The sequence below is a fragment of the Poecilia formosa genome, unplaced genomic scaffold (assembly GCF_000485575.1).
Source record: "Poecilia formosa unplaced genomic scaffold, Poecilia_formosa-5.1.2 Scaffold28, whole genome shotgun sequence".
Classification (NCBI taxonomy): Eukaryota; Metazoa; Chordata; class Actinopteri; order Cyprinodontiformes; family Poeciliidae; genus Poecilia; species Poecilia formosa.
This window is the reverse complement of record NW_006799967.1, coordinates 3431775-3458530: the sequence shown is the minus strand read 5'-3', so window position 1 is coordinate 3458530 and position 26756 is coordinate 3431775. Positions and strand designations below refer to the sequence as shown.

At 39.3% G+C, this 26756-nt stretch overlaps 1 protein-coding gene across 3 annotated transcripts in view; it reads right to left on the bottom strand.

The window, feature by feature from the left end:
• map1b (microtubule-associated protein 1B) overlaps positions 1–11077 on the bottom strand; it is a 42478-nt gene extending 31401 nt beyond the window's left edge. For all 3 annotated transcript variants that reach the window (XM_007548938.2, XM_007548937.2, XM_007548936.2), the window contains exons 1-4: positions 10632–11077; positions 8094–8195; positions 1320–1402; positions 399–539 (exon numbers count right to left, since the gene is read on the bottom strand). In XM_007548938.2, the coding sequence (XP_007549000.1) occupies positions 399–539; positions 1320–1402; positions 8094–8195; positions 10632–10818 (513 nt within the window). In that variant the 5' untranslated portion in view covers positions 10819–11077. The remainder of the gene's footprint in view (positions 1–398; positions 540–1319; positions 1403–8093; positions 8196–10631) is intronic.
• Between the last annotated feature and the right edge of the window lie 15679 nt (positions 11078–26756).

Here is a 26756-nt window from a genome sequence, read left to right as displayed (position 1 = left end):
CAGTTTAGGGTAATTTGTGTGTTTTACTTTACCCTAAATAAATGCTTCAGGAATAATTTAGACCCACCCGTGTATTAGATTTTATGTAGCATGTCACTGCCGTCCATTTGAAACACACTGAGGCATGTAGACTTTAATATCTCAATAAATAATATTGAAATCAAGCAAAAGGATAAATAAAACAATTTCATAATAAATTTCCAAGATTTCTTCGTTTATTAATTTCCAGTTGAGTCACATCATATTTAATACAGACAATGAACACGGTGAATTATGCATGTATATTTGTAGATGAACACCCAATAATGTCTGAAATGTAACAATTTTCGTCTTGTTTCAGGTCACCTTATCTGTGCACGACATAAGTCATATTGATATGTTTTTGCATGTAATCTCACCTCTTGATCAGTGAATATGTCTATGAAATTGCAGAAAGAGAAAGATCCAGACTGAAGAATCAGTTCCCCTGTTTTTTCTGAGCACTGCCCTGAGAGGACCAGTAGCTTGTGTCTGGCTGTGTCAGAGATCATTAAGCGAGCCTGCAAATTGAGAGAGAGAGAGGGAGAGAGACAGAGAGAGAGAGCAACAATAACAGCTGTAGTGATAGGAATATACTTGGGGGGTGGGGAAGATAAATTACAACATCTAACACTGGATTTACACTTACGTTTTTTTTAGAAAGACAAGTGGTGACACATGCGAGCATAACATTAACGCAAAATCTTATTGTTGCAGCAATCAGCTTAGCAGTGAGGTTTATCTTAGACACCACCAGTTATGTGTCAGTCAGATCCATTAGCTAATTAGCTGACACACACTCTCTCTCACTGTCCACTCATCCGTCTACTGTATCTGCTTTTCCCTTCCTGCTGGTATTTTGCTCCACCTCAGCAGCATTAGCCACTCTGGCAACAAGCCCACTCATTCTTGCAGTGCTGTGGCATATTATTAATGCACATTAGACTATAGACATAGACGAGGGGCTGGAGGCGCCAGTGGGAGCAATGACACAAAACAAACTCATGTTTGACCTCTGCTCCTGATTGAAGTGCTAAGAACCAAAAAACATACATAAGCTGCATAATGAAGCATTAATCCAGCTCCCTGGATTTAATTCCTCCTGTCTTTTTCACACCAGCCACCAGCATTAACTACCAGAGCAATCGTTCTTGTCGCGCTGCAAATCGTCTGTGAATGTCTTAATGGACAAAACAATAGGAAGTCAAGCTAATTTTGTGATTCTTTTTAAAGAGAAAAAGACAACAGAGGAAGATGTAAGGAAATGAGACGATGCCAGCAGCGGATTTGGCTCATTTTACCTCGGTGCTGACGGCTTCATCTGAAGGGTTAATGAGCACAACCGTCTCGAGGATGTTGCTTTTATGGTGAAGAATTCGTTGCCCTGGAAAGAACCAAATGACAAAATATGATCAGTGAAGATTTTGGCTATACACATTTGCTTCCTAAGAGATTCATTCTCTGCATTTTTGTTGATGTTTCAGATAATCCGTCAAAGGTTAAACATGAGTAAATGACACAATAAATGAAGTAAAAAACAATATTCTCCTTGGTTTCCCATGCATCATTCACAGGCATTTGTGTTATTTCTGAACTGTAGAGGTTGTTGCTGTGGCCGTTTTGGTCCAGTTCTCTTTCAATTTCATGAAACACTTGCCTTAACTGCAGGAACTGAGGCCTGCAGTCCTTTCGATGTTCTGGTTTCTTTTTTGACCTCCTGTATGAGTCATTGCTTTGGAGTAGTTTTTGCAGGCCTGCCACATTTTTAGAACGATGCTCTACATTCCCGTATTTTGTGTAAACCAGAATAATGGTTCACTTTGGTTCTCTGGAGTCCTTAAGAATGGTTTGCAAAGTTTTCCAGACTGATAGATGTCAATGACTGTATTTGTCATCTATTCTTTTGTTATGATTTTTATTTATTTATTTATTTTGCCTACTTCATGTTGTCAGACTAGTGCTACTTTAGTGATTTCTGGATCACAAAAACAGTTTTTTGTTCACTTAAGTCATTTTTGCCTGCTTATATTATTTGTTTGATGCCACCTATCATTGGCGATGCACTTTAACCTTTAAGTCATGTAAATAGCATTCAACATCTTGACTTTTTGTACTTTTGGTTTGATAATTTATGTAAACATTTTGGCGATTAAACAAGAAAATAATCATGATTCTGTTTGTATCAGAATCACGACGAACAAACAAAAAGCCTTTCAAAGTCACACCGAACTCTGCTATTGTTAGGAGGAGCTGTGGCCAAATGAGTTTATCATCCAGTTTATCAACCATGGATGTCCTGACAGCAACAATGTTAGATTAAAATCTGTTAACGGCCTCTGCAGCGTGAAACTCTTCATCAGCAAGATGGATGGGATCTCTGTAGGGGGAAGGACAACACATTCCTTAATATGAGTTCTTGACATTAAAAACTGTCTCAAGATTAGATTTCTCTTTGTTGGAAATAGGTGTTTGTGCTGTTGAATGATAACATTTCTCTTAAAACAAAAGTGAGATTAATTATAACAGCGGTTTAAAAATCTGCTAGTACCAAAGATTTAATATTTCAAAAACAGCTCTGTAAATTAAAAACAAACAAACAAAAAAAAAAAAAAAACAGGACAACCACACAATGATGCTAAGATATGCTACAATGAAATTGTAAAATATGTTCATAAAATGTTCAAATACTATAAGTTTTATTTTGGGAGTTTTTTTATCCAATATTTAGTTCATAGAAACTCCTTTAGTATGTTCACAATGTACTTATTTGGAAAAAAAGTGAAGAAAAGGTTCCCATGTTAAAACTGTAAATAAAATCATATTACTATATTTAGCATGTAATATAAACAGCACAAAATATCCTTTACTCGTTGCAATCTTAAAATGACATAAACACTGGAAATTAATGTTTTAACTCATAATAGTTAAATTTTTGGACCAAAATATTTTAGACTAAACTACTGCAGAGACAATAGAATACCATAATAAAAACAAATACCAGAAACAAACATCTAAGGTATTAAGCAAATATTGTTGATTAGAAAAGATGTAGGAAATACAAAGATCTGTGTTTCAGCCTTTGACAGTATCATGGCAAAAAAAAAAAAGACAATTTCAGCAGTTTGCCTTGTTTTAATGATTTAATTTTAAACATCAATATAGTGTCACCTTTAGGGATTATCTAACATTTCTTTTCACATCACAAATCTGTCAATCTGGACAACTATGGGACTGTAAGTGAAAGGCTCTCAATCATCTCTGGTTCTTGGTGATTGATTTTGATAATGATCAGTGGGGGTGGGTGGAAACAGTTCCTAGTGAACCTTTACTGAATCAATCCCACAATCCCTCTGTGTATGTTTGAGCCCCAGATCAAGCATACAAAGTAAAAACAGCGGCTTTCACTGACAAATTATGATGAAATGCATGTAAGTGATTGTTATACTTTTACTCTTTATATTGGCCATTATAATTGATGCAAAACAGACTTTTTATTCAAAATAAATACAAATAACTTTTTATTCAATGTATGTAAAGATCTGTTTTCAACTGCATATATTTTCTTTTTCTTTTGCTTTTCAAGGTCTAAACCAGAAGATATAGCTGGACCAGAAATAGGTTGGCAAGCCACCTGACCACAATCAGTGTTTGGGAAATTAGTAGTAGTGTTTTTGGGTGTGGTTGGTGCTCAGCAAGATCAAAGAGCCAAATGTGAGTGTATCATATTTGGTCGGTGTGATGAAAGCTTGATCTCAACTGGAGTGAAGTGTCGGGTCGGCCAGGGTCGCCGTGACTCGTTCTGAGAAAGTCGCAGTCCAAACGGATGAGCTGAGCTCTTCTGAGAACAAACGAGAAAGCTCTTATCACAGTGTCAGTGAAATAGGAGAATAAGCAATCTCCCTAGTCTAATTTTCATCCCACTCATGCTTCTATATGCCAAGCAGTATATATAAATCTGTGATCGATAATGTATTCATAAGGAGGCATCTCGTTTCCCGATGCCTCTCGCTGTTAGTTCTGCACCAGCTACTGGTATGAAACATAAAACACAAAAACCCTTAAATAAAGCACAACGCCACAAGGCAGCCACCATCACGGTTAGTCTGAGCCACTTCATTGGAAATGACAGATTCTGCCGTGAAGCTCGTTTGGCTCTGCCATTACTTTGATCAAAAATAAAAAAAAAAACAACCAGAGGGACTCTGTCTCAGCAGGAGTTAATGCTTGCATCGCCAAGCATTCTCCTTCCCGCTGAATAGAAAATGCGAGGTTGGCACAGCGACCCTGGCTCCAGACTGAACCGGATGGGAACACTGATCAGGATGGCACCACACCAAATGATAAAACCGATTCTTACAACAACTTAATGCCTGCTGCTTCTGTTTGACTTTCTTACATGTTTCAGGATGGTGAAGGAAATTCATCATGACATCCACTCAGATTCATTCCTTTTTTTTTTTCTTTGGCTTTATCCCAAACTGACTTTCAGTGTCGCTTGTTCCTGTGTCCCCAAACAACCGGGTTAAAAAGAGAACCAGCACATCTAACACGGCCAGTTCATGCAGATAATGGCACCGCCGCTGCTTTTGAGTGGCCCGACTTACTGATCAGTCAATCCACTGCACCATGTTATTGAAAGCCTATCAGGAGCATCTAGAGCAGTCATTGTCGTGTGGTGTTAACTCATTAGATCCTATCAAACCCTTTTAGAAAAAGAAAAACCACCAAAAAAAAAAAATGATCTCAGTTTTGTTTTCCATCATCTGGTCACAGTTCCACAAGCAATTTTCATATCCTTTTATGACCTGTTTTCAAACTAACTAATTATAACCAAAAACGCTTTAGTCAAAAATCCCAGAGGCAAGCAAGCAGCCTTAATGGAGTCGAGGTATAGAGTCGACGCTGAGGCTTCATTATTTTCTCCACCTAAAGCACAGTGCTGGGAAATCTATAGCTGAAGCATCTAATATCCAGCAGGAGGAGACTGAGGGGCTCCTGGTGAGGGTCAAGGCTTCCTGCACACACCATAATGGATGCTCTGTCCTCCGTCAGGCTGATGGATGGTTGCAGCTGATCCGAGGGTTTTTCTTAATACTGTTCCCGTATCAGTGCCTATTTTTCAGTGCTGAAAAATAGGAAGATATTAAATAAAATTATTGTTTTTTTTTTATCTTTATTGGAGTTAATTGTTTTCTTCAGATGACTGTAAGTGAGGGATGCAGTGGTTGCTTGGAGACTATTTGGTTGACATTTTGGGATAAGCAGATTTACACTTTGGCTTTTAGATTGATGAGAAGCTGCTTCCGTAAAAGGTTGTTATGGATTATGCTAATTTATTTAAAAACCATTGTGATTAATGTTTTTGTTTTGTCCAACAACCTTTTCCTCGTGGAATACACAGCAGCCACAGCAGCCAAAAAAAAAAACATCAAATAAAACATCTCACACTGATTTGTTTTAGAAGATTACAGCAAAGAGTTGCATCTTGATGGTGGGGGTCACTAAGTCGCCATAACAACAATAAAATTCAAGCTAAATGCGTAAACAGCTGTTTAAACTAAAGAATGAGAGCCTACATATGTCTAAGTTCTCATAGCCATGAAGTATAACAGAAGTAAAAAATAAAACATAACCTTGTTTTGAACCTTTAAGCTACAATATTATGAGATCACAACTGACTCAAGTGGCAAAAAAAGCTTCTTCTGTAATTCTCAGAACAAAGCAAATTTTAAACAAAAGGTTTTTGATTATTTGCAAGTCAAAACTGGAGATCGGACTCAGAACATGATTTCATCGTTTTAGAGTTGAGTTCAAATTCAGTTTGAGAAAAGATTCGAATTTCCAAAGCAAACGGTACAAGAAAATATATTAATCCGACTTTTACTCTTAGACAGCTATGGGTGATAAAGCCATGGCTTCTTTACCAGATTTTAATCTGTCATTTCATCTTCATCTTTCCCCCTAATCTTTTGCATTTTATCCCCCTTGCAGTCACCTCCCCCTGGTCCCCTGCTCGCCTCTTCTCTCGCTTTTACATCCTCCCCCCTCCCTCCTTTATGTTCGCAGACAGACCCTCGCCACTGGGGATCCAGTGCTGCTAATTACTCCCAAATCAACTGTGCATCCAGGCAACAGCACATCGGGAGAAAGATGGAGAGCAAGGAATGGAGGATGGGAAGGGGAAAGCTGGAGCGCCACTAAATTTCATTTTAGATTGATCTCTGCATTTGGTGTAGTCTTGTTCTCTAGGAATAATTTCAGGACAAAATAGAACTTGTCCTTTCATCTGCTGCGTTTGCTGGCTGGATGAGTGTAGTTCGCGTCCAAGGAAGTGTTAAATCCTGCTGGTCATTTCCAGCGCGAAGCAGAGCCAGACAGAGGCTTTCATTGCCGCCGAGGGTCAAGGCCATGTTACACACTGACAGACCACATGTCTGGGTTGGTTTGATGGAGCTGCTCTGTCTTTGCAGTGGCTATTTCATTTTTACTTTGCAAAGGGTAGACGCTACAAAAACGTGAGAGGGCAAATCTGGGTGAAGGTTGCTTCTCTTTCTAGCTGAAACAGAAGCATGAAAGGATGAGAAATGAGCCATTTTGAATGCTTTTATGGCATAGGGGTTCTCAATCTAGTGTCACTGGACTTCAGTTTAAAAATATATTATCATTAACCCAACTACAATCAGCTGGTAATGTGTCTTTTTTGTGCTGAAAGCTCCGTGTTCTGACAGAGCGTCCACCGACCACGCCCTTTTTCAGACAGACCTCAGTTACATAGAAAAGACAAGCCAACGACATCGATCAGCTGTTTTTTCTTGCTTTCCTGTCTAAGCCACTTAAGATAAAAGAAGAAGAAAAAAAAAACTAAATCCATGTAACAGGTTTGCCAAGACGTCTTTGCAGTCATTTTATTAAGACGCCGAAGATTTTAGCGCAGACGCCTGGAAAAATATATTCCCATAAGTCATTGCGTTACTGTGCCAAGACTGTACCAAGAAACACATAAACAGACAGAAAGGTAACGACACGGTGGGGGTTTAGACTGAACAGAGGCAACACAGCTGCACTTGGCTTTGTACTTCTCTGAACAGCCCACCCCTGCAGCATCTAGCAGAAACGGGCGTGGCTGATCAGCCTCTCAGATTCACCTTGTAGAAAAAAAAAGATGAAAATCCTAGATATGCAAAATCTTCTCCCAGCCATCTCATGATAGTCTGTAAGCTACAAAACAGGCTTCATTGCAAAATTGAAGGTTTAAACAGTTCAGTGAATATTGTCGTTTTTATAACCTGGATTTACCGTTTTTTATGTGTAGCAATTGAGAGGTTTTTATTTCCAGTCAAACAAACTATATATATAAAATGTTCAAATTATGCATCCGCCTGGCAGATTTAATGTTTTTTATTCGACCTAAAACAAAACAACAAAAATCTGTTTTCTATTCACATTTTATTAAAAAAAAAAAAGAAAACTATTTATTATTCATTTAATTCTCTTTTCAATAATCAACAGGCTCATGTTTAGACCCTGCCTAAATCATCCCAAAAAAGTTCATATTATTATTATTATTATAATCTAAATGAAAATGTGGGTCAAATAAAAAGATTATATTAAACTTAAATCAGCGTGGGATCTGAATGACTTTCAAGTTTTCTATAAATTGGAAAAGCTACAAAGACTGCATTCTAATTACCATTTTTAATTTAGTAAGATTTCAGGTCCAAGATCCTTTCAAAGACATGTTGTGTTTTGGACTCATTCATTAAGTTCTCAGATGAACATTTTTTTCTTTCTTGGCAACAGCTTTTGGGAAGAGAGGCTGACCTTACAGAAACCCCACCTTCCTTGTTAAAAATCAAAATCTCTCTGTTCATCTACAGCGATCGATCCCTCTAAGAGGACAAATGGACACAAACCCAGCCAGTAAAATGCCGCCCACAGAGCCAGCAGCTTCCCACACAGCAGGGAAAGATTGGGATTCCCGTCTTTTCCCTTTAATCTGTCTCCCATCTGCGCAGGAAACTAAGCAGCATGTGCTAAATTACACCGGCACATACTCCGTTTTACTTCCAGTTTACCTTTGACGTCTGCGGAGAATCGAGCCGAGTGTCTGGAGACAAACAGCTTGAGCTCCTGGTCCAGGTTGCAGTCGATGAGGTTGGTGTCCCACGAACGGATCCCTGGAACACACATACAGAAATTGATCTTCTGCGTAGGAATCATTCAGATCACCCAGCATGTGTAACACTTAGAAACCTCTCCACCCACACGTCTGTGCTGTTGATCCTCCGCTTCCGGTTCATTGGAAAATCTTGGGGCGATCGTGTCTAGACTTGCTACAGATTTGGCACGAGCAAAGGGATCCATAGTAGGAAACATCTATAATGCTTTCTGTGCTTTGTCCCAAGGCCAAAGGCGATGGTGGCCTCAGTTGTGATGAATCATAGCATCATACGATCTACACTATATATATATAAAAAACAAAACATCTGAAACATTTGCTGCCAAAGAGAAATCCATCTAACTGGTTGGATGTTAGAGAAAAGGTTGATTATACCGTTTTGGTAAAAACTGATTTCAAAAGCGTATTACCATTTCAGAGACATTTTCTGTCTTCATTGCAAATTAATTCTTAATTTCTTGTTTTTAAGATGGGAGGACAAATCAGATAATCAAATACATTTCTAACAAGTATTTGGAATTTGATGAGTTTACCTCCTATCCAGAAATATTAGTTGAACTAACCCAAATAAAATGTGAGCAAATTGTTGCACCGGTTTTATTGTTTAACTTCTAATCATTTGTTTTTTTAGTGGATAAATTATGCCTTGTGATGACCTCATGATTAAAAAACAATGAATAAAAGAAAAAATATGTTTTTGGAAATCAAATGGCAAATTTGTTTGAGGAATGAGGCTCTGTTTCAACGATAGTTTGTTGTGACACAATAACATAATTAAATGTGAAAAATAATAAGTTTAACACAGGAGTATTTACACTGATGAAACACATGGTAAGAATTTAACCAGTTAAATTGATGCAATAATTTAAATACATTATATATGTTTATTAATCAATATTCATGGGTGACCTTTAACACCTGAAAGAAATGTTAAATACATGTAAGCCTCTTTCTTACAGTCTCATAGCTGGGCAGCAGAATAGCAACAATTGCTTAATTAAGACTTAAAACCCCAGCTTGCTAGCAGATTTTACTTTAACATTAGCATTGTTGCTAAGCTAGCTAAAGCTGAAGAATCAACTCAAATTCTTCTTGTAGCACAGAAACCCTCTCAGAGAGTTGCTAACTTTGTTGTTGTTAATTATCATATAATATATTCCATGATAATAAAACCCATACAGGCTATCAGCCCAAACATTGACTAAACCATTTAATATAAATTCCAATCACAATGTTTATAAAGGCCTTGTTTTAAAAATGAAGTCGCTAAAGAATAAAAAAAAAACAATAAATAAACATCAAATTAACAAACTGGAATGCATTATTAAAAGTTCAATAATTTTAATATCCAATATTAAATACAGTCCAAAATTCATTTTTACAGTGCACACATTTATTTGTCACTCTAATTTACCAAGGCCAAGAATAAGCTTTCAGTGTCAATGTTTACAATCAACATTACCAAAATATAGAAATTTAGGGTGGCACTACCACAGGTTATACAAAAAAACAACCAAAACAAACAAACAAAAAAAACGTTCCTTATGAAGAAGCATAATCAGCATTTTAAGATAAGAAAATCAGGATGTCCTTTATAGAAAGCTCTGTTATGGTGTTGGAGTATAAAATAACTTGATCTTCCTCCTACAGTTACTGCGCCACATCTTTCTCCTCCTACTCCTCTTCAACACAACACAATGCACTCTGGCCTAGAAGGCAGGCCTCGGCAGCAACTGTATAAAAAACACCCGCCCCACTCAGCCCAAAGATGGGTCCTCATGGCTTTCCGTAGGGACCGCAGTGCGGACTGAGCCACGCCCACAAGCCGGTGTGGGGATGAGAGAGCTGGATGCGGGATAAGGATGATGATGATGATGATGGAAACATGCTCCCGCAGGATGCACAAGGGAATTGATTGATTTATAGGGAAATCAGATCAGTCTGAGGACACAAAGCGTAGCGCAAACTCCGTGCACAAAATGAGCGGCCACATCCCCTCTCCCCCTCCCACCCACCCACCCTCAACCACCACCTTGCTGTCTGCTCTAACTGTGGAGAGAGGAACAAAAGCCTACGCATCTGCAAAGAGCCCGAATAAGGGGGACATAATCGCAGCTGCACTGGACTTGTAGAGATGTGTGATGCGCTGGTTTAATGACGCAATGTCCAGTTATGGTGCTGAATCACTACCGTCAGCTGTCTCCCATGTGTGGGTGACAACAACCAGGCCGAGACGGGTACAAAAGAAACCCTACTGATCCGAACTGCTCAGATCCTATAAGGTGCTGCGCTGACATATTGAGTAAAATCATCTTAAAATGAAACCCTAAGAGAAGTGGGTGAGAGTCGTCACAATTGAGTAATTTGCGCCGTGCGTAAAGTCCTGCAAAGCAAACAGATGGGGAAAAATGTAAAGTCATGAGCTCCACCTCACCTTTCTCTATGTCCGCAATGGCACACTTGAGGTGATCCTCTGATATGATCTCCCCGATTACCACCAGCAGGTAAAACTTGCTGTCGTTGAAGTGCTGTGAGGGGCTGGAGGACGTCGGAGAAGCCCCGGTGGTGTTGCTCTGGGCGCCCAAGGTCTCCATTTCTGCAGATTCTACTAGCGTGGCCATCCTCTCCTTTCTGTTTTCTATACGTGCCTGCGCTTATCCTATGGATCCCACCAGCAGCCGGCCCCCTCCCCTCTTCTTCTTCTTCTTCTTCTTCGTTTTTCCTCCCCCTCTATCTTAGCCTACTCCTTGCAAAAGAGCCAGACATGCGAGTGGAGCGCTGATAGGAGTGGCTCTAGCTTTTTATACCGGCAGACATTGTGTCATGCTCAGTAACCGGGGAGAGAAGAGGGCGCCGGGGCTTCTCTTTTTTCTGCACACTCACTCCACAGCTGATGTCATACGCGACGAATCAAATGCCGCCGGAAGTCAGCGAGATGATGATTTTCGCATATTCACCGTGGAGCTGGAGTTATCATTTGTCCCTCACATACTAACATTCCACTGGCAGAAGACAAAAAATAAAATAAAAAATCCCCAACGAAAAGCGCCATCAAAGTGAAGACCTGAAAGACGTCTGCTCAACAGTTTAAACAGCAGCTACACTTTGGCATTTGTATCATTTTATTACTTTTTTAATCAGACAAATAAAAAAGAACAAAACATGTTAGAACTATTGTCAGATTCTTGGGTATGTGATTTATACGCATGCAAAAATTTCCAAGTCAATCTCAAGACAGTTTTATAAGCCTGGAAGAAAAAAAAAAGAAAAAAGACAAAGAAAAACGGCATGAAAACACCCGGAACTGAGGCCCCACATGTAAACTGCGTTGTGGGAATTGTAGTTTTCAGTTTATTTCTTGAAAAAAAATCACTGATTTTATGAACTTAACAGAAAAGTTTTTGTGAAATTCTTAATATTTTTTGCTGTCGAGTTTCCCAAAAACATTTTCCCAGCTCTCTAATCCCTTTTATCTATTTTAGAGTACAAACTTCAAACTATTTCTTTTAATTAACTCTGACCAGCTTCCCCAACCCTGTTGAAGAACATCATCACCACAGCATGATGATGCCTCCACAATTTGGGTGTGTCATGCTTAGGTAATAGCATTACTTTTCCAAGCACATATACCAAAAATGTCAATTTAGGTAAATGTTAAGCACTTCATAAATGCCAGATTTGCAAAGTGTGCAACAAACATATACCTTCAACAGATTTTCCCATAGAAAAAATTATCTCTGGTCTCCATGATGCTGAATAAAAAAAAGCTCACCACAAAGACTCTGTTTACCAAAAGACTTATGAAAACCATAAGAATTCATAACTATGCACTACATTGTGTTGGTTTTTCTTTAAAAATAAAAATACAGAAATTGAGAAAATGTTTATGAGGTATGAAGGTTTTCCACGGTTTTCTTAAAAATATTCTGTTGTATTAGATGTCCTGAATGGTGATATTTCCTTTTGTTATATGCTGCAATGCAGAAAGACATGCAGCATTGTGCTTCAGTCTAACAGGGAGCTTCTAGAGATTCTCTTTGATTGTGGAAAGCTTCCTCCCAGCACACAACAAGTGCTTATATGAAAGAAACATCTGATCAGAGAGAAGGTTAAAGATGGGCAACTACAATGAATTGCAAATGAAAAGCACTGAGATCACAGGCTTCTCCTCTGTCATGTTTCATTAGACAGGAAGTGTGTGTGTGTGCGTGTATGGGTGTGTTAGGTTTTTCTCTGTCTGTACTGTAGAAGGTAAAAGCAATGAAATCCTAGCCTTTGATAAGAGCATTAAAAGTTTCTCAGTTTTCCCCAGAGGAAAATGGAAGAGCACTGAAAAAAAAAAAACACACCTCGCAGTGTAATAACCACAATTGTCATTGTATTTTCTTGAAAAAAAAAAAAAAAATAATAATAATAATCACAGTATGGGATAAATTTGAAGCGAAATTAACACACCTCGCAGTGTAATAACCACAATTGTCATTGTATTTTTTTGGAAAAAAAAAAAAAAATAATAATAATAATCACAGTATGGGATAAATTTGAAGCGAAATTAAAATTATATATTGTTTTCAATACTTAAAAAAAAATGTATATAAACTGAGGCAAGCACTTATATTAAGCCCCCTTTACTCTGATACCATGCATTTCAGTGCAACCAATTATCACCTGTGAAGGCCTTAGAGCAGGGGTGTCCAAACCTTTTGCAAAGGGGGCCAGATTTGTTGTATTAGAGATGTAGGGGGGCCGACCTTGGCGGACGTGCTTTACATAGAACAGCAATATATTTAAACAAATTTCAGCAAGCCATTCTATGTTTCACATTTGCTTTTTTATTTTAATTTCAGCGATCTTAAACATGTCTTTTGGTTCATTTGAAACATGCATATCATATGCAATTGAATATTCACTTAACTTCACTTTTTTAACACTAACTTTTCTAACAGTTAAACAGAAGTAATTGTACTCTTGAGTGCAAATTACATTTGAAACATAAAAAATCTCACCATGGCAGTTCAATATTTACAGAATTTTAAAATAAAAAAACAGAAATGAGTAAGTAATAGTCATATCAACAAGTCCAGGGCTCATTTGAAATATGGCATATTAGTAACTATAAATGTTAATTAAAAGTTTATTATTCTGGAGTGAAAACTGAAGACTTGTCTGAATTTTTGACTGATTTTGATCTTTAAAAAACAAAATTTATTCAGAGACTTATTGTAAATGACAAATGACTTGTCTGCATTAAAGTGATGGGAGATACTGAGATCTGGACTGCAGCACATAGGCCAGGTCTGGCTCAAAGGCAGTGGTATTGACAGGCCCGGTGGCATGGGCGGGCATTGAGGGACATTGCCGCCCAGAGTCAGCCGTGCCCCCCCTGGACTGGAAGATGTTTATTGTTTTTACCTTAGAATGGCCAACAGTTTGTTATTCTTATATCAATTTGATACAATAGGAGCTTCCGCACTTACCATATCCGTGTCATGTCACCTTTTTCAGCAGTTAAAACAGTTTAATCTGTTAACAAGTCACAACCTGTTTTTCGGAGCCGCCTTCAAACGCAACATGAACGCTGAGACGCTGGGTTTACGCCTGTGCGGCAGTGAAGGAGACCTGCTGCTGCTGTGCAGAGCTACAGGTGTGTTAGAATCATGGCAGCAAAACGCAAAGAACTTTTCACAGATTTTCCCCCAAACCGACTTATGAGTAAAGCTGTTGGATGCAGGTAATGTTAGCTAAAAGATGACTAGCTAATAACAATACTAAAGCTTGTTAACAAGTAGCCTGTAGTCTACTGATGTTGTCTATGTTCAGCTACGTAGATTCATTTTGCCCCCCCAAAATAAGTCGATGTCCCCCCTGTTAAACTCGTCTGGAGCCGGGGCTGGGTATTGATGCACAAGATATCTCTTAAGTGAGAGTCCGTTAGCCGTGTCCTCACACGGCTGTTATTTAGGTTCATAACCGAGAAGACACACACGACGTATTTGTGTCTTCTCACACAAATACGTCGACCCAAACAAGATTAGCATTTTTTTTTTCCAAATGCTCGAATCTCTCGAAACCTGTCGGTAAGAGTTTGCGAGAGAAAGCTGCTGGTGCTGACCGCGGCTCTCTGCGTCACTCTCCAGCTCAATGAGCTCCAGCTGCAAATGGTGTGAGTCACACGGGCTGCTGCCCTCTAGTGGGTAAATGAGGAACATCATTTAGTGTGTAAGCTACGCCATATGCAGGTAACACTGCTGCCCAATATATTAATTCTACGTGCGGGCCAGACATTATTGATTTTATGACAGAGGCTGCGGGCCGGATGAAATTTGACCACAGGCCACATTTGGCCCCCGGGCCAGACTTTGGACATGCCTGCCTTAGAGGTTTATGGTAAAGCAATAGAAGACAAGCAGCATCATAAAGACCAATACAGATTTCCTTTACAGCAGGGTAAGGCAGTATAACAATATCCCAATGTTTGAACTCTGAAGAAAAGGCAATAATAAGTCCTGTTTAAAGTGTACACAACCCATGTTGGAGACACTGTGGAAAAAGGAGTTCCAGTCAGATGAAACAGTCATCCTGAACACATCATCCACCATCCACACTGGTGACAGACTCATGCTCAGAGCATCCTCATAGAGGCAAAACAGTCTGAGTTGATGGGAAGATGAGTGGAGTTAAATTGTCTGAAGAAAAGCTGCCAGAGCCTGCAAACATGTTAGAGTAGAGTGGAGGGGTCGACCCTTCGGCAGCACTGCCCAGGTCGGTGTTGTTAGTGAGAATTAATTCTCAAAATGTCACTAAATGTCAAACTAAACATACAGCCAGAGCTACTGTTAAAGGTTTTAATCAATCACAGTGCCCCAGTCAAAGTCTTAAACATTTTTTTTTAAAAGAATCTGTGATCAGACTTGAAAACTTAAAGGCAAGGCTGGTGTGGACAAGCTCTAAAAGACTTATTTGTATAAAAAAGTGCATGAATCCCTTTCTTTCTACTTTACCAGGTATACGTTTGTGTTGGTCTATCACATATAACCCAGCTAAAATACAATAAAAGGTTTCTGGAATGTGACATGTGGTTTATTATTCATCTCGTTCTTACACAGACAACTGTCTCTTCTCTATCAGCCTTAGAGATGAGAAAGGCTCATGGGGAGTTTGTCTGAAAAATCAGCAGCCGATCTTTTGAGTCTTCCTGCAGAGCATACCGGGGATGCTCGACGGGACTGGGAATTATCAGGAGGAATCAATGCCTTAGGCATCTTTAGCTGTGCGCAGGTTTTGCACAAAGGGCTACATAATCCTGCTGGGGGGGGGGTTTGCAGTGTTTGGGGGTTGTGGTCGGTCTCGATAATATCGATGTTGGTGTTAAAGTAAGATCAAATGTGTAAATGCAGAAAATCATAACCAATGAGTAGGCATAATCGTACATGCAAAGATGTGGACATGAATCTTGACTTTTTCTTAGGTTTTTCCTTTGTGTTGTGACATAATACAGATGGAGGGGGGTCACTGCTGGTGTGTTATTGGGGCCTGCCACAGCAATGCATAGGCAGGCACCTATTGTTCTATACCTCAAAATAACTGCCTCTTCCTAGTACCGTTAATGAGGCTCGTACCGCTGCGTGTCTCCTTCACAATATATATATCAAAACGTGCGGCTCGATCCCATGAGGTTTGGTTTTGCGTGGACTCCTCTGCTGGCAACCTGAGTGTGGGACGGCGCAAAGGCTGAGCCAGGCTATGCATGGAGACCCCTCGTTGATTCAAGGTCTGTCTTTCTTCGGACCTCCCTGGTTGATTTTAGTCCTATCTTTCCTCGGACCTCCCTGGTTGATTGGAGGCCCATCTTTCCTCAGACCTCTCTGGTTGATTCAAGGTCTGTCTATCCTTGGTCTCCTCTGTTTGTAGGGACCCTTTTCTTTGCAGGGGGACGTCTGGTTGGGTGGAGACTCTAGCATGGTTGCTTTCCAGAGCAAGTTTCAATTCCATATTCAGGTCTGCAATCTGACCCTGCAGAGCTTTCACCGTTTCCTCCTGAGCCTTAAATTTGGAAGCTTGCTCAGAGTGGCTTTTGAGCTGCTCCTCATATTTGAGTCTCACTCGATATTCTTCAACCATTACTTCAATCAGACCTTTATTGCGGGAGGCGTATTTTGCAGCCTCCCACTTGAATTACTCCAGCTGTTGAAGAACGCTCTTGTCAGTTGTAACTTTGGAAGAGCAAGAAACCTGTTCATGTTTGACTTGCAGGTGACGTTCTTTGTCCAACAATTTTTGCAGCCTTTGAATCTCCTCCTGCTGGGATTTGACTTCAGCCTGACATGCAATCCTTCTGTCTCTTTCCTCATGGAGTTCAAAATTCTTTCTCTGCAGTTCTGTTTTAAGATTGTCTACCTGCTTTGTCAAATCTTTGACGTGTTGGCTAGTCTCTGCCTCCCTATCCCTACTCTAACCCTAACCCAACCATTAATTAAAAAAGACAATGACGACATTGCAAAATTATTGAGACCTCATTAAGAAAAATATAATTTATCAAAAGAAGTAAAAGCAATTAGAGAATTAAATGGTAATAAGCAATTATAAAACCAGCGGATAAAGGAAGCGTAATAATTTTAAGTAGAGAGCAATATATTAAAGAAGTATACAGACAATTAAATAATACAACTTATTATAAAAAACTTGAACAACCCATATATTTAAAAACTGTCCCCATGATACACCAAATCTTAGAAAAATTCCTTATGTAATGTTAAACAGAAAAATACACTAAAAGGAGAAACAACACCAAGACCGAGACGATTCTACATTCTCCCAAAAATTTATACAGACCCCCAGAAATGGACAATACCACAAGAACTACCACCAGGACGCGAATCATATCAAACAGTAGAATTTATCGATCATTTTTTGTATCCTCTTTCCATAAAACATCCATCATATATTAAAGATACATATTTTATAAATTTAATTAAAAATCTTAAAATTCCAAAAAAAAAAAAAAATTATTTTCAATGGACATAGAGAATTTACATACGAATGTAGATATTGAGACAGCCATAACTTGCGTTCAAAACATACTAAAACAATACCCGGACCCTGAAAGACCAGACAAAGTGATTTTGGAATTAATGGAAATTAATCTAAAAAGGAATGATTTTGAATTTAATGAATATTTTTTTAAAATTAAGGGAACGGCAATGGGCAAAAAATTTGCACCAGCATACCCCAATATTTTTATGGCAAATTGGGAAAGACAGGTACTCCAAAAATGTTTAAAAAAAAAACAAAAAAAAAAACATTCCTTTACTAAAGATATCTAGACGATTTTTAGGGACTTTGGACGTTTGATTTGGCCGAATTTGAAGAATTTGTTAAAATTTTAAATGCACATGATCCTTCAATTAAATTGAATCACGTGATCAATGAAAAGTCAATAAACCTTTTGGACACAACAATTTATAAAGGGGAAAATTTCATGACAACCCAAAAAATAGATATAAAAGTCTATTTTAAGGAGATAGACACTCATGCACCTTTGTTTAAAACTAGCCTTCATCCAAAACATGCATTTAAAGATTTGGTAAAATCACAGTTTATAAGATTCCAAAAAAATTGTACTAAAAATGAAGATTTTATGGCATTTAAAATACTTTTTAAATCACTGAGAAACAGAGGTTACTCCAGAACATTTTTAAGAAACTGTTTTAAAACATTTAATGAAAAAGGATGTGAAACACAAAAACTAATTATTCCAATTATAACAATACTCAACTATTAATAAATAAACTTTACTATTTTTAAAAAATAATTACAAACAACTCATTGAAAAACAGGAACTATTAAAAGAATTTAAGGTTATTTCTGTCATAAACAGTGTGGTTGAGGTGAGGATGAGGACACAGGCGGACCCAGGATGTAGGTGAAAATGATGAGTTTAATGATAATCCACGCACAGAACAACAGCAAACAGCACAGGGAAACAGGCATCACATGACAAGAATCCAACAAGAGACAAGAACAGGTGGGTTTAAATACACACGGGGTAATCAAGGGGATGAGACACACCTGGGAAACAATCAACGGGGAAGATGCAGAGACAGAGACACAGGGAGCAAACTGAACACAAAAAACTCCAAAAACAAATACACAGAAACACGATCATGACAATTTCTGCATATAGAAGGAGTAAAAATTTAAAAGACATTCTAGTAAGAGCAAAACTTCAACCGATACAACAAACAAAACAGAAATTAGTAAAAGGTATATTTAAAAATATAAATTTTGTAAAAATCAAACAGATAATAAAATATTTACAAACAATCAGAAATTTGATCCCATATCAAAAAATTGTGTACATAATAATTTGCTCAAAATGTGGAAAACAATATATTGGAGAAACAAAAGCAACACCTAGCAACCCAGCAACACGAATTTGGCAGCACAAATATAATGTTACACATAGAAAAGAAACAGAGACGGAATTGGTCGAGCATTTCATTAATCATAATTGGAATTCACTAACAATTTTAGGACTTCAAAGCAACATATCATGGACAGATATAGAAAGAAAAAAATGGGAAAGATGTTGGATATTTTGGTTAAACACAAAGAGCCCAAATGGTTTAAACAAAAAATAAAAAAGACACAAAACAAAAACTTGAGAATAATTTGTGGGAAGAGACATTGAAACCCAATTAGACAATCAAACACCCCTATTTAATCCTACCTTTCCTTTCACCAGCCCTGACCTTTGACCTTTTCCTATTCCTAAACTTTTTTTCCTCTTTACCCACTTAACCTCAAAATCTCTTAACTTCTTTTACTAGCCCCTACCTTTGACCTCTACCCTAATCCTAAACCCCACTTTTTCTAACCTTGTACAGATTCTATAGAATCTGTACAACGGAAACGGATTTCATGGATGCAGTGAAAGTTCTCTTTCAATCATTGAAAAACGGGGGTTATTCTAGGACGTTTTTAAGAAAATGCCTTAAAACATTTAAAGAACAAAAGAAAAGGAGACAGAAACAAGTCATTCCAATAATAACAAATTACTCAACAATTAATAAAAAAATAAATTTCATTTTGAAAAATAATTACCGAGAACTCATTGAACAACAGGGATTATTAAAAGACTTTAGCACTATTTTGGTTTATAGAAGAAACAGAAACCTCAAAAAAAATTTTGTTAGGGCAAAACTGCAGTCAATACAACAGACTAAACCCAAATTACTACAAAATATATTTAAAAATTTAAATTTTGTTAAGAACAATACAAATGGAACAATATTTAAAATCAGCCAGAAATTTAATCCACAATCCAAAAATTGTGTGTTATTTGTTCAAAGTGTGGTAAACAATACATTGGGGAAACCAAGAACACACTAGCCACAAGAATCTGGCAACACAGATACAATATTTTACGGAAAAGAGAAACAGACACAGATCTGGTTAAACACTTTATCATGATTGGGATTCAATTAAAATATCAGGTCTTCAAAGTAATTCTTCATGGACAGATTCTGAGAGAAAAAATGGGAAAGGAGATGGATATATTTACTTAATACAAAGAGTCCTACTGGATTAAACAAAAAAATAGAGTAAATGGAAAATAGAAGGAGGACTTCAAGAAGCCCATAATGATTGGAGTCAATATTTTTTTTAATAAAATTAATTGGTTACCCTGACTCCTAATATCCTTCTTTTGAATTTGACCTTTGGACCTTTCCCCTATCTAACCTTCTTATACCTGACCCCATATCTTATCTAAACCTAACCTCTCCGATTCTGACCTTTGACCTTCCCTTTTTCTGCACCTTACCAGATATATTTTTTCTAAACCTAACCTCTCCCTGATTTCTTCTTATACCTGACCCTACATCTTTTCTAAACCTAACCTCTCCCTGATTCATTCTTAACCCCAAGCTGACCTTTGACCTTCCCCTCTTCTATGACTTTCCCTATATCTTTTTTCTAAACCTAACCTCTCCCTGTTTTCCTCTATTCTTAACCCCAAACCTTTGCTCTAGCCTGACCTTTGACCTTGCTCCCTTCCATAACTTACCTCATCATTCTTTTTCTCTAAGTCTAACCCAATTTCTTTATTTTTCATTAATAACTTTTTACATTAAAAATCTTTTTATTTCATTTTTTATTTCATTAAATAAAATCCTTCATAAATATTCAATTAAAAAAATATATATATACAAAAGGTAAAGAATTACAACTAACTGAATATGACACGGTTACACGAAGTTAAGCGTTGAGGGAGGAGCCTAAGGTAGGAGGAGACTATATAAGGGGCAACACCTCACTCTCTTGTGAGCCACAACAGTGAAGCCACAGTGTTGAAGATAAAACACAAACGATTACAATACTATTGTGTGCCTTTAGCCTGAGGAAGACAGAATACTGTCGAAACGTCGTGATAAGGCACACTTTCCTTTAATTAAAAAAAGCATTTATTTCATTCACTTCATTCATTCATTTATTTCATACTTTCTTTCATTTAAGTTAAAAAATTTTTTAGTTCAATTATATTTTATTTTTTTCTAAAAAAAAAACTTAAAAACCATAAAACTAAAAAATTACAAAAATAAAAACTAAAAAAGAAGCATAGCAATTAATAAATAAGAATAATACAGATTATACATAAAACACATTTTTTATTATTATAGATAAATATTGACTAAGTAATAAAGCCTATTGGGTGAGAAAGAACAAAAAAATGTGGAGACATGACTGGGAAGAAGTAAGGTACGGAAGACGGCGTAAGGAAAGATGGAATGATGGAACGGTGGGGTGGAAGGACCGTGCACCTCCTGTTCCCTGGAGAGGACAGAATAAACCCTTTCCTCCTAAACCCCACTTTTTCTAACCTTAACCCTTAACCCTTGACCTTTCTCTAAACCTAACACCAACCTTTTCTCCTATTCTTCTTTTTTAAAGTTTTATTATTAATTTATTTATTGAATTAAATAAAAAAACTTTTTTCTTCTAGAATATAATTGATTTACAACAACCAAATTAAAACAACAATAATAAATAGATACAAAACTGGTTAAAGTTTAGAAAAACACGAAGAGGAACGTAGTAGGAGGAGCCTCAAAAGGGAGGAGATTATAAATAGATTGGAGAGACAGGAACAATTGATAATCTTGTGCCTGACAGCAGTTGAAACGTTGCGAATTAGGCAAACATTTCTTTGATAAATTTCCATTTTCTTCATATATAAAATTGTTTAATTTTTCTCATTCATCCAGTTTAGATGGCCAGTGCTACTTTCTCCTCCTGATGGAGGAGGAATCAGTTCCCCTTCCCTAACCCTACCCTAAAACTAACCCCCTCACTAGGGGCTTAAGGATGAGAACTGAAGTCTGGGGCTGAGGCCCCGTTGGATAATGAGGATAGGTGGGGATCGGGGTTTCCCCGTTCCCCAGGAGACCCGTCATCGAGCCGGGCCCGTGGCTTCTCTTCCAGCCCCGGTTGCGGGGCTTAGCCATATCCCAGCGTTTCCTGTTTAACAGGCACGATCCCAGGGCTGGAGAACCGGGCCCCAGCCACCAGGAGTCATGTGGTAGAGGACCGCTGGCCCCTTCTGCTTCAGCGGCCATATTTAGGGGATGCTTCAGGATGCTCTCCCCCATTTGCTATTGGATCTTTCAACGAGATGACAGTCTCCAAGTACCATCACCATTGCCCGGTCTGTTCCTACCTTGGATGGCGTCTTTGGATGAATCTGGACGAGGTACACCATGTCCGCCATGCCATCGAGCGCAAGCTCCTCCTGGCTTACGCTAGTGGCCAGGTCTGCGTGAAGGGCATGCCGTGTTCAATCAGCGGCTGTCAGTACGCGGGCTCCCATGTTGCCAAGCACCTGCAGAACGCACACCGAGACCTCAGCCGGCGCCGAAAAGCCCACGTACTGAAGCGTTTACAGTGGCGTCGGATAATCGAGCAGGTACGCCGTCTGAGGGCTTCAAATCCCCGCCCGCCACTTGCAACCAACCTGGACCTGCTGGACGGAGAGGTGAGTGAACCCGGCTCACCAGGAACATCAGCCTCCCACAACCAGTGCGGTCAGCGGCGGCAGCGAGGGCGGAAGCCCCACAGCCTTCGCTCCCTGTTCGTTCTCCGGCACCACCTTCAACACTGCCCTCATCGCGGAGCATGCCAGCAACGGCTGCTGCTGACGCCTCTCCACAGTGAAGGTCAGTCACTGCCCCTTTACGCAGCCCGCTGCCAAGGCGCTTGCCAGCAAGGAGCCCTTGGCCTCGTCCTTCACAATTGGTCTGACGGGCACACAGCCCGATACCGCTTCCCTGGAGGTGGGCACCTGCTCTGGACCCACCGCCGGCCACGTGTCTGCCACCGTCCTCCGGCTGGCTGGCGCTACCAGCCCCCGCCGCTCATTCTCCACCACCTGCCGGCTTGCTGGCGCTACCATGGCGGGGCTCAGCTCAGAGACCGCAGGACTCCTCTCCGCCCGGCGAGTTGCTCGCTCTGGCCTGGCGGGATCCGGTTCGAACCCCTCCGAAGGCCAGAGCACACATCCACAGACTGCACCCAGCAGTACGCAGGCCCTGGAAGGTCGTGCCCCTGGTAAGGCAGAGCAGAGGGTGGTTGGGGGCCCAGGGTCTGCCCCATGTAACAGTGGGAGAGACCCTGGCCCCCTGTTGGCTCTGGAGCAACAGAACCACGCAGAAACGGGAGGCAGGTCTGCCCCGTGCAACGGTGGGAGAGACCCCCGTCTCAGCTATGGAGGAGGGACAGACAGAGGGACTGTGTAGAAAGGTGGGCGGGGGCTAAGGGTCTGACACCCACCGCCTGGAGAGCTGGGCCCCGGCCAGACACGGAGGACCGACCGTCCCCCTGCCCCTGTTTTGGAACCGTTACCGACAAAGCGGAAAACTCGGCTAGGTTCCTGGGAGGGGGGCCGGGTGCCCACGGAAGGCACCCAAGATCATTGAGGGGGTGATCTTGAAGCTAGCAGAGGGTGTTTCCTGCTTGACTTCCAAAGATGTCACTGTTCGGCGACTTTGAGAGTCGCCGGATGGACTTGATTCCCCCTGGATCTCTGATTAATCTTCCGGCTCAATGGGGCTGTCATCTTCAACAAGGAAAATGACAGCATCGTAATCGACTTGGATGTTGAGGTCTATCATGTCGACCCATGAAAGCTTAGCTGGAAAAGCTTCATGTTTGCAAACAATCTGTTGTTGCTTCATGTCTAGATTCTAGTAACTTCTTGCTTCTCTGAACATCAAACGTGCTCTGAAGGGTGATCTGTCACAATAGAACTGTGGAACAGATCAGAGAAAACTCTGAGCTACATTCAAGAGAGAGATTCCCTTGATATCAGAGTGATGGCATCACTGCTGATGTCATTGGTACCATTGGAACTGAACATTCTATCCACCTTATTCCTAGGAGGCTTAATGGGGTAACGATTATGGGCCTTACTTCTGGTGACTGGCAGAAGTAGCAGTATTTCATTGTAATTTATAGGGTTTTTGGCTAATCTCTATTCATGATAGAAGTTACATCTTTTGTCAGTTAATACACTGACTTGTGCAGCAAGGCAGTGTATTAACATTAGCACAAACATTAGCATTTCACTGCTCCCCATTAGCATTAGCCTTTTCCCTAAAATAGCTTTTATCTATTTTTCTAATTAGTCACACTTAGTATACTGAATGGAGGAAGTAAATGTAAAACAAAATGCTAGTGACAGCATTTAGGCTAATGTTAGCAATTTGGCTCATTTTAACTTGTACACTAATTTTAACATACAGAATGGAGTAAGTCCATGTTACTCAACATGTTTGTGACTCTCCACATGCTATTGTACTTTACAGCTTTCTAAATTAGCATCAATTAGCATCAAAATTGATGCTAATTTGGATCATCAGAAGGGCACACTTTGGCAGGCCCCATTTAAATTTCTTCAGAAATGTTCTAGTTGACTTGGCAGTGCAGGCTGCTGAATGTGAATATTTCACAGCCTGTGTGGCCTGGTGGGCTGGGGTTGCTCTCAGTCTCCCAAGGCCATGGGGGGTTGTATAAAAAATTTATTACACACCTCTGGAAAAGGAGGAGACATTAAAAATACAACAAGGTGCCACCGGTAGTCTCTAAGACAGAGGCAGGGGTGAAGTGGATGTGTGAGGATGGGGGGTGTTGATTTTGGGTCAATGGTTGATAGACTGAACAGTGAGTTTTGCTTACACGTGTGTTTGCTCAGAGACACTGTCTTAAAACTGAAATGGATGGGATTTTAATAATTCAAAACAGCTTGAACTCTTTTGGGTCCATCAGAAAACATCAACCAAAGCACTTCTTTGGTTCTCTGCCCTGTTCAGTTTACAGCATAATGTGCTGAGTGAGTCAGGGACACAGAGAAATTCAATATGCCAGCAACATCTCTGAGAAAATATGTATAAACATTACAATCAACTCGGCTAAAGGCATTTTGATAAATGCTTTCAGCAGTTTAATGCCTCCCATTTTTTTTGCATATATTTCATTTATTTTTTCACTTGGAGTCCCCTACTTTAGAAACATCATCACTGACGGTAATGTTTGACCCACCTTTTTCTGGCAGTTAACTTTGCCACATGTTGGAGTATTCAAAAATATCCTTTATACAAGTCCAAAGGGAGGCTAAAGTGTACTTTATGAAACAACTCATGCCTCTGAAGTATTTGTCACTTCTAAACATGTGATTTGTACATGTCATGAGTGTTTTAATGAAAGGTTGGTCGCAGTGTGACGTCTTACATTTGCTGATTTTTCCCAAACGTAATAAACATCTATCAGTGGAATGATCAGTGTATGAAATTAACTGAATTAATTATAAAATAACAGCTGTTGCAGCTTCCTAACGCATTAGGAATGCTGAGGAGAGTGGATCTTCATTAGTGCAGACAGAACGTTGGCAGAGTGCAGAATGAGATTGAAGAAAATTTAATTTTTTTTGCTGCAACAATTTTGTCACCCTTGCGTAAATTATGCAACAGTCATGACTATGTTGGATTCTGTGAGGAATTGGGGCGTGGAAGCGGGCTGGTGGCCATCGCCAGTGGTCACTGAGAAGTGCACCACTGGCAGGTTGCCGGTCCATCAGCAACAGCAACCCAACCCCATCTCATCACAAACATGCAAACACAGAAATGAACATCCCTTGAGAGACGGATATCAACTTTGCCACCATGCAGCTTGATTTTAAAGTGTTCTTTACCAAAAGCAATGCATCTTTTTCTGTACCTTTGAAATGCAGGGCAAACGTTGAAATGCGAGTAAACTTGGGACAACTTGGGTACACAAGTTTAATGGAGGGTCTTCAGAGTTGATGTTTTTGTTTATGATTTTGCAATGCTTTGGCTCATGTATTTGGATAAACAAACATTTCTGATTGGATGAGAGATATGTGAAAACCTAGCTTAGGTTATTTTAGAAGCAGCTTCGACATTTATTCAACACATCATTAAAAATATCAAAACTGTTCATCTATTTGTCTTTATTTTTTTTTTAAATACATTGTTTGGAAGCCAACCGTTAGGCGAATGCACTTGAATGATTTACAAATGCCAAGCAGAAAAAAGGAAAAAATGTCTGACCTGCTTTACTAGACATGCTGCACAAAGACAAGCAAACTGCACAGTTAACAGTGTGTGTGTGTTTCTGTATGTGTGTGGGTGGGTGAACCAGCTAAACCCTGTTCTATTTGTGATTGTCGACTGTTGTGCAGGAAGACACTGGCTGCCTTTCAGACTGCTTCAGCCAACACATTTCTGCTCCGATGCTCCTTAGATTTAGTTTAAACTTACATGCCTCAAAATCTGTTTGGCTCATGTACTTTTCAAAGTGCAGATAGTTTTGCTACTCGGAGAGCTGGGTGTTCTTGGCTCCCTCGGACATTTTGGTAAGAGCAAACATTTTCCATATGACATTTAAACATCTACTCAGCCCATTAGGACAAAATGCTTTCCTCCACTTACATCTCAATTGACCTCTTAATCTCTTTAAATATTTAAAACGTCTTGGTTCAGCAAAAATCCTGGCTTTGATTTAATACTTTGATGTAAAATGATAAACAGTAAATGTCAACAAACCATCCCGCCTGTTAGATCACATCAATAAGAGAAACAAAACAGAGAAGGAAACTGAAAGTTGATAAAAAAAAAAATACAATAAGTACCTGAGGAGAATCTTGTAAAAGACAAAACTAGCTTTTCTCGAATTCATTTTTTTGATTAAAAAAAAGAGAAAAACCACCAGTTCACAGCAGGCCGGTGGATCAAAGGTTTTACAATGAGGTCACATAATTATAATGAAATTACTAAAAAAAATTAAATAAAATAGTTGAATGTTTTTTAGTGATCAAAATAAAACAAATCCTCTGAATGGAAATATTTCCATTATATTCATAATCTGTACGGTTTTGGTGGTACATGTTCAGAATCATCGTTTACCAACCGCACCCTCTTGTGGTGATCTTTAAGAACTGCAGAAAAAACTAGACGTTCTGAAATAGTGAATGAAATCCCTTTTGATA